This window comes from Triticum aestivum, chromosome 4A, assembly GCF_018294505.1.
Source record: "Triticum aestivum cultivar Chinese Spring chromosome 4A, IWGSC CS RefSeq v2.1, whole genome shotgun sequence".
NCBI lineage: Eukaryota > Viridiplantae > Streptophyta > Magnoliopsida > Poales > Poaceae > Triticum > Triticum aestivum.
The window spans coordinates 753,074,756-753,082,737 of NC_057803.1; the positions used below are offsets into that span (position 1 = coordinate 753,074,756).

A 7,982-nucleotide genomic window follows, 5' to 3' on the forward strand; every position below is an offset into this window, starting at 1 on the left:
AAAAATGTTTGCTTATTCAAAAAATGTTCAATTTTTTGTGCAAATACTATAAAATGTTCATGAATTCAAAAAATGTTGTTGATTTTAGAAAATTGTTCATGAATTTGAAAATTGTTCAAAATTTCTAATATCTGCACGAGTTTAAAAAACTGTTCATGATTTCATGAAATTGATTTTGATAATATATCTCGGTGATGCAGCAAAATGTGATCATGGCCGTTGCAGATTATGATTATTTTTTCCTCTGTTGCAACACACGGCCCTTTTGCTAGTAGAAGAAAAACGGACGAAAACCGGTGCAACAGGGCCAGCAAAAAAAATTGCTAGACCGTTGTTACCAGTCATTATGCCTGTTGTAACAAACCATGTAACCATCTCTTTATCTCAAAAAGGAACAAAAACAAAAAATCAACCATGTAACCATCTCTTTATCTCAAAAAGGAGCAAAAACAAAAAAACGCGTAACGCATGTACACCTTATTTATGAATCAAAAAAGACACGCATATACACTAGCTAATGTATATACACTCCGACTTAATTTGATAACTCCATCATTGCTTGCTTTGCTTTGCTGCTCCATCATGCATCAGCTGTACCTCCTTCCTTGTGATTAATTGTTTCTCTGTCAGGCTCATCAGTCTGCTTAAGCTCCCGCCCTAACTAAACTAGAGTAATTAACAACACTAGCTAATTAACTACCCAGCTAGCTTGATGAGGCTGCTGAGTCATCGCCCCCCTGCTGCTGCTCTTGTTGCTGAGTCATCGCCAGTTTCTCAAATGTTGTCTCCTCTCAACATCCCCCTGCTGCTGCTTCACCATCTTCAGCAATGCGTATCATTTTTCACTTACAGCTCCAGCACCACAACTGCAACAAAATTAACCAACCAAACACGCCGTGTCAATAATTACCACGCTAATGCACGGATTAGTGTCTCTAATCACGCACGGATCCTGTTAACATATCATACACAGAGGTTGTAGCTACTCACAGTCTGAATCGGTGGTGATCCACTGCGCCATCCGGCACGCCTCCGACGACGTGCTCTTCTGGCTCACCGACGACAGCCGCGACGCGTACGCGTTGTAGCTGTAGTTGTAGCTCCCGTTGCCCCTCGACGGTGTCTGCTGCTCCGTCCTCCCGGCCGGCGCCGACGCGAAAGACAGCGGCGAGTACAGCACCGACGACGCCGACGAGCAGCTGCCCGCCTCCCACTTGAAGCTCAGCTTGCCGCCGGACCCGGACCCCGAGCTCGCGTCGTCGTCGCACTTTGATACCGGTGCTGCAGGACCACCACCGTCCCTTCCCTGGAAGCTCAGGAACTGCTGCTCGCACAAAGAAGATCCATCAGATTATAACAAGTCTCCCATCTGGATCGACACAACTTCGAAACAAGATGTGCTCTTGCGACGATCAACATTAACTAAAGAAACCAAGTACTAGTGACTAATACCTTCCATTTCTTCCCACTGACGCCGTTGCTGCTGCCGTACGGCCTGGCCTGGGCAGCCCACTTGAGGAGCTCCTTCACCCGGGCGACCGCCTTCTTCCCGTCGATCCTGTGCACGATCTTCTTCACCGCGCCGTCCACGATGCCATTCTCGTTGAAGATGGGCAGCACTTTGCAGCCCACGACTACGGCGCCCGTAGGATCAGCAATGTGCCCCATTACTTCTCCTTCCTCCTCAGAAAGAAAGAAAGATGATATATGTCACCTGGTGAGATGTCTGAAGCTAATCAGCTAGCAAGTACAGCTCCAAATAGCTTACTCCCCTGTATCTCTATGCATGGCCTTTATAGATAGGGACCAAGGGGTTCCCTACCGTACCAAGTGGAAAGAATTGGCCGTCCTGTCAGGCAACCGACGGCCAGGATCGAACATCATAAATGAAGCGACGCTCAGGGATCAGACACGTGCCGCTTCCCACCACAGATCCCTCACCAAGCTGAAGTGGATCTTGGTCGTCGATTTCCGCACCAGACGATCAGCTCGGACGCATATTCTACTCCCAGTTGCAACCTATCCAGATCCCTTGTGACAGCAAAAAATAGACAGACAAGAGATTAACTAGTAACATGAGCATATAATTGTGGCAACATGATGCCCAGGGCCAATGGGAAGTGTCTGGCCAAGCTGGAATCAGCACTGGTTACTAGTTAACACCACATGTGGGAGATAGAATAATATCACAGTGCATGTTCTGGTTAGTGGCCATAACCAAGCGCGAGAATCTTGATTAGGTGCGTGCGGTTGGGGTCAAAGCGAAAAAGTTGAACGCCGCTGCAAGTACCAGGCCAGAAGTTTAGATCTCTTCAGCCCAACTTGCTTGCTTGATTGGTTGTTTAAGCGTGAGGATTAGACCTTAGCTGTGTCATCACGCAGGAAGCGGTGTTGATTAGTGAGCTAAAATGAGAAAGATTAAGCAGCAAAGCAAATGATTGATTAGCCTGGAAGTGTGTTCCCTGCATACATTGGCTTAGGGTGGCCATGTGATAGACAGCCCCCCTGGGCTACTACTGCATGTTGCATGTTGGGGTTGTATACTGACAGGACACACTGTAGGGTAGTGTAGTCTGTAGTGTAGGAGACTGGCTGGGCTTTTTTATTGTTATGCTTCTGCACCTCTTGTCTCACTAACTAGATGATGTGGAGGTTACATTTGCTAGATACCATCCACAATGTGCAGCTAGATGGATGAAACAGAATGAATCTAAAAATTTCATTACAGATGTTTAAGGGTGGACACTGGAGAAAGTTGCATAGAAATTTACTACAGTGATGTGAACAAGAGCTGCAAAAAGTTACTTACCGGGATCTAACGATGCTTCAGGGATTTCTGTTGAAGAGAAATGGTGTTAACAAGAGCTGCAAACAGATCCACCCTGTTTTCCTCAAGAGGAACATGGTGCCTCGTGGCGAACAGATCCAGTGACTCCAATCATCTGTTATACATTTTCAGGCAGGGGAAATGGCTTTCTGCTGGAATTTGCCATAATTGCCGGGTGACTGATGGAGGGACACTTGTCCCCACATGGGCAGCACGACGCCCAACACACTATTATAACCTCATTGTCATGCTAAGAGAGCAGATCCTCTCTGGTTCTCCGAAAGAGTGCCACGACATGACTGACGTAGACCGAAAAGACTACATTCTGCGAACAAGATTTTCTAGACATCTAGTTATGGTCGCAACATGTTGTGTGTTTCAAATATCCTAATAATGCAGCGATGATATGTATATATCCTGCTGGTGCAGTGGCCACATCTTGGCATCTTGCCTCTACTCTCTCTGATGTGTTTCCCCCTTGAACATTTTCTCCCTCGGTTTTCTTCAGAAAGCGCTGGTAGCTTGCAAGTAGCTGCCACCGAATTATGTGACATGATCGACATGCTGCACCGTCTTGTCTACTTGGTTCTCTGTATGTTCTCCATCCCACGTCTACTTTTGTTTTGAGCCCAGAACTGACAGTTTGATTTCATGGATTCTTCACTCCTCTCTCGGCGTTCCAGCATATAGCTGGCGCAGTGTTCAAGAGCTGATGTGAATCTTCTGTTTGCAAACAGTTTTTTACTCTTTGAGAAATTGAGATTGCTAACCACCCTATCCCACATGGTCAAAACATTGCATATGCAATGACACCATTCGTTTTGTCTGGTTCCATTGGAGAATAGTGAGTCAGCAACTGCTCATTGATGATTCTATGCTATTCCCATGGATGCAAGCACACTAACTAGGGCTCTAAAAGTAAAAGGAGCCCAGTGATAACATTAGCAAAAAGCTTACAGGCAAAAAAGGGGAAATGATGGGAAAAAAATTCAGAACTTCCGATTTTTTATTCTTAATCCTAACACATCTCACCTAAACGAGTACTGTACCCATGACCCTTAATGCACTGAATACGCCTCCCAACGTAAGGTTCCTTGCATGTGGACTCAGAAAATGGTTATACATAGCTCACCTCAAAATGGATCATGTATCCATACCAATATTCTGTCCCATCATGTTTTACTTATCAAGAGAAAATATTGTACCCCTCAAAAAAAAAAGAGAGAAAATAGTGTTCAATGTTTTTTCCTATGAAATAGATGGTACTGTAATATATAGCTGCATGATGTGGGTATTTAACTCTAAAGAAGCTAAGCCACATTAACCTAGTAATCCATACTTGAGATTTAGACACAAACAATGGAAATAGAAATTAAAATGCAGTAATAATTTTCTGAGAAGGAACTTACTTCAGAATGAAGCCACCAGACACATCACCAAAAAAGCAGAGCTACCCAAGGGGAAAAAACTTCTGAATTCCTCGTCGCTTCCTTTAATAATAAAAAATCCTGTTCTACAACCAAAATGGGAATGTGTTTAAAACCATGAGACCAGAACTGATAAAAATCAGCAAAGTAAACCACACAGAAAATTATTTATTATCTTCTTATCAAGAAATACAACTTTTTTTGAGTTACAATAGTATACGACCATTTATGTGTTTACAGAAAATTCTGAGCAGACCTCCCTAGATACAAACATATCAAAAGTCAACACTATTCAGAAGCAATTAAGTATCCGTGTCGTGTGTACAATTGGCTATAGCCAGGCCAAAAGCCTCGCATTTCAAGAAAATCTTCATGCCTCCTCTGATTGGCGCATGAGTTCAAGTAAGCTAGAAGCTTTCCTTTTTGCGCGGTCTGTGCCGGTTTCTGACAGCTCCTTGAGCGCATCTTCCCCTCCAGCCGCCTTTGCAGCCATGGTTTGTTCAGCATCAGCAGAACAGAGAGACCATAGAATGGCTGCCGCGTTCTCTCTGTTGCGAGGAGAGCCAGTTTTGATCACCTCGACTAGTGGAGGCATTGGCTCTGATTGTGTGATTACAGACTTGCCTTCTTGATTGCCGGCAAGAATCGACAAAAGAGTGAGTGCCTCGTCAATCATTCCCCCAGTGGGATCCACCAAGAAGTTCATCAGATGGGTGACGATTCCAGCTTTCACCGCCCGGACCTTGTTGCCCTGATATATGCACAGGTTGAAAATTGCCGTTGCCGCATCTTTCTTGCCTCTTGGGCTCCCGTCGCACAGAAGATTGATGAGTGGAGGTATCGCACCAGCAGCTCCAATAGTTACTTTGTTTTCATCCACAACTGACAGGCTAAACAACGTGGCTGCTGCGTTCTCTCTGGCTTCCATACTCCCTGTTTTCAGCACTTCCACTATCTTAGGAATGGCGTTGGAGTCCACGATGCTTGCCTTGTTGTTCTCGTGGATGGAGAGGTTAAGGAGCGCCGTGACGGCGTGTTCCTGCGTTCTTGGATCGGAAGAGGAGAGCAGATTGACCAGCAATGGGATGGCCCCTGCTTCAGCGATGCATATCCGGTTGTTGACATTTCTCTTGGCAAGCAACCGGATCTCCCCCGCAGCTGCCCGTTGCTCGTCCTGGTTCCCGCCCCGCAGCCTATTCATCAGCGAGACCAGACCAGCATTGTCATAGTCGGAACTTTTCACCGCTTTCTTGTCATGGGAGTTGGCCTTGTTCTTGGGAAGCTCAATGCCATTGGCTTCGCACCACTGCGCTATCAGGCTTTTGAGGACAAAGTTTGGTGTGAGGGAAGTATGCGTTAGGGCCAGCTGCATCTTGGGGCAGGTCTTGTGCCCAGAATCAAGCCACTTCTGGATGCAGGACCGCTCGTACGTCTGAAAATAAGATAATGATCGTTAGGATAAATGTGCTTGAAGAGGAATGACTAGCATCATCGCGTAGAATTCAACAACCCTACTACCTGACCGCTGGAGACGATGACAGGGTCCTGCATCAGCTCGAGCGAAATGGGGCATCTGAACTCGTCGGGGATGATAGGGGACTTCACAGAGGGAGACCTGCCCACGCCGGGAGCCTCGGCGGCGGGGGCCTGGGCGATGACGCAGTCCTTGAGCTTCTTGAGCAGGGAGGACATCTCGTCGACGCAGCCCTCGGGCTCGCCGCCGCTGGAGATGACCATCTCGTGCAGCGCCACCGACTCGCGCTTCATGTCGGCCATGGTCTCGAGCTGCAGCTTCTCCGAGACCCTCATGAGGAGGGCCGGCACGGTTGGCTTGTCGTCGCTGAGCGCCCATGCCAGGTCCCTCGCGAGCTGCGCGTCCGCCGGCTCCGCTCTCGTCGCCGCCCGCTTGAACTGCGAGTGCACCAGCGCCACCTGTGGGGATCAACGGCAGTCAGAACAGAATTGGATTGAGGTGTGAAATCTGATGGAAATTGGATTGGTGTGGCACCTGCTCCTGCACCTCCTCGGGCATGTCGAAGTCGTGGTAGGGCAGCTGGTCGAGCGCGGCCTGGATCCGCTCGTTGACGGCGGCGAATTCGCGGAGGAGGCTGTCCCGGCCTCGCATGGCCTGTGCGGTCGTGGGCGGGCGGGGGAAAAAATCAATCTTTGGGGTGTAGCGGTGGCGGTGGCGGTGGTAGAGGAAGAGGGGGGGAGGGGGTGGGGCATACCTGGTAGATCTTGCTGCCGTGGTGGACGGAGTGGAGGAGGTCGCGGGCGGCGCGGAGGGCGTCGGCGAGCGGGGGCGAGGCGGAGGCGGAGGGGTCGTCGAGGAGCGGGGCGAGGAGGCGGACGCGGCGGGAGAGGTCGCCGCAGAGGCGGCGCAGCGGGCCGCGCGGCTCCGGCAGCGCGGCGATCTCGGCGGCGGCCGTCGCGGCGGCCATGGCGGGGGCGAGGTTTGGGGGGAGAGGAGAGGAGGTCAATGGCGGGCGGACTGGTCCACGCGACGCGGTTCCTCCCTCCCTGGAGATGGAGATGGAGAGTGGGTTTGAATCAGTCGTCCGATCCGGATCCAAGGGCCCACGCTCCTTCGAACTTCACACCACCAATGGAATGGAAGGAATCTTCCTCCCACTCCCTCGCCATGCTCTCCCCCTCTTCCTTCCTTGAAAGTGCTTTTTTGGCATGTTTGGTTGCCTGCATCGAGCCCAACCAGGCCCGCGCGGGAAGGAAGAGGCATGTTTTGTTGCCTGGTTTTTCTGTTGGGCCTGCATCGCACGCTTCTTAAAGCAGCCCAGAGCCTTGCTCGCTGGAAACGCTCTGATCGGCAATTTCTCGTGAGCTACGCTGAGTGCGGCGCGAGGTCGCACGGGCGGGAGCGAGGCGAGGGCGGGGGGGGGGGGGGGGGGTGGCAGGAGATGGAAATCGGGCGCGCCGTCCCGGCACCAAATTAGCCTCACCCCCCTTTCACTCGCTCACCCATAGCCACTGCCCCCTTTCTTTCCTACTGCCTCACCACCGGCGGCGGCTGCGATTTCAAATCTGCGCTATAGACAGCGGCTGCGGCGGCCTTTGCGGCGGATCTGGTGCTCCCCTTGTTGTTGGCCACCGTCTGGTCGACCTTGTCTGTGCCATGGCTCCCCCTAAGCCGTCCTCATCTCCGGTGCCGGTAAGCAGCACCACCCCCCCCCCTTGTTAGCTCAGTGGTTAGGCCGTTAAGTTGGGTGTAGATCGATTTCCCACTGAACGAACCGTCGATGTCGACTAGGTTATGGACACACGGATGAGGCTGAATAATCCAGGCAGCAGCACTGATTAGTGTGGTTCAGGCATGGGTCATGTTCATGCACCAGAGAGCTCTTCGTCGTGTTGGGAGACCTTTGATCCGCTATGGTTCATTGTTTCCCCGGGAACAGGAGAGGATCCAAAATCTGAACTACATCTACAACTGCAATGACGTCGAGGCTCTATGGATGCTTAGGATAAAAATAGCACCATTTGCCAGGCTTGTCGAGACCTTCAGGAGCAGGGGGCTGCTACAAGATAGCATCAACACCAGTGTCGAAGAGCAAGTGGCCATGTTCCTCCATGTTGTTGGCCATAACCAGAGGTTCAGTGTCATTCACAACACATTCAGGAGATCAATGGAGATCATCTCTTGGTACTTCAAGCAAGTGCTTTATGCTATTGGGGAGCTTAGAGGAGAGATCAGGAGACCATCTGGTCAGACT

General features: G+C 50.1%; 2 protein-coding genes across 4 annotated transcripts; both read right to left on the minus strand.

The window, feature by feature from the left end:
- Nucleotides 1–408: 408 nt before the first annotated feature.
- Nucleotides 409–4,114, minus strand: LOC123088661 (uncharacterized). 3 transcript variants are annotated; one of them, XM_044510893.1, is made up of 4 exons: nucleotides 1,828–4,114; nucleotides 1,453–1,714; nucleotides 991–1,324; nucleotides 409–866 (listed from the first exon to the last, which is right to left on the minus strand). In XM_044510893.1, the coding sequence occupies exons 2-4, from the start codon at nucleotides 1,666–1,668 to the stop codon at nucleotides 847–849; spliced, it is 570 nt and encodes a 189-aa protein (XP_044366828.1). In that variant the 5' UTR covers nucleotides 1,669–1,714; nucleotides 1,828–4,114; the 3' UTR covers nucleotides 409–846. The 3 variants fall into 3 exon arrangements, with proteins under 3 accessions (XP_044366828.1, XP_044366829.1, XP_044366827.1); XM_044510894.1 differs by having other exon boundaries at nucleotides 991–1,321; nucleotides 1,453–4,114; XM_044510892.1 differs by having other exon boundaries at nucleotides 1,453–4,114.
- A 288-nt stretch (nucleotides 4,115–4,402) lies between these two features.
- Nucleotides 4,403–6,756, minus strand: LOC123088660 (U-box domain-containing protein 12). Its single transcript, XM_044510891.1, has 4 exons — nucleotides 6,483–6,756; nucleotides 6,263–6,382; nucleotides 5,773–6,186; nucleotides 4,403–5,686 (listed from the first exon to the last, which is right to left on the minus strand). The coding sequence occupies exons 1-4, from the start codon at nucleotides 6,693–6,695 to the stop codon at nucleotides 4,625–4,627; spliced, it is 1,809 nt and encodes a 602-aa protein (XP_044366826.1). The 5' UTR covers nucleotides 6,696–6,756; the 3' UTR covers nucleotides 4,403–4,624.
- Nucleotides 6,757–7,982: the final 1,226 nt, after the last annotated feature.

What these genes read in the sequence shown, in the direction of transcription:
- LOC123088661 (XM_044510893.1), bottom strand. Translation starts at nt 1,668, where the DNA reads ATGGGGCACATTGCTGATCCTACGGGCGCCGTAGTCGTGGGCTGCAAA. An exon ending in TCAGTGGGAAGAAATGGAAG is followed by an intron (nt 1,325 to 1,452) that starts GTATTAGTCACT and finishes TTGTGCGAGCAG; the next exon opens with CAGTTCCTGAGCTTCCAGGG. An exon ending in GATCACCACCGATTCAGACT is followed by an intron (nt 867 to 990) that starts GTGAGTAGCTAC and finishes ATTTTGTTGCAG; the next exon opens with TTGTGGTGCTGGAGCTGTAA.
- LOC123088660 (XM_044510891.1), bottom strand. Translation starts at nt 6,695, where the DNA reads ATGGCCGCCGCGACGGCCGCCGCCGAGATCGCCGCGCTGCCGGAGCCG. An exon ending in CCGAGGAGGTGCAGGAGCAG is followed by an intron (nt 6,187 to 6,262) that starts GTGCCACACCAA and finishes TGATCCCCACAG; the next exon opens with GTGGCGCTGGTGCACTCGCA. An exon ending in TCATCGTCTCCAGCGGTCAG is followed by an intron (nt 5,687 to 5,772) that starts GTAGTAGGGTTG and finishes TCTTATTTTCAG; the next exon opens with ACGTACGAGCGGTCCTGCAT.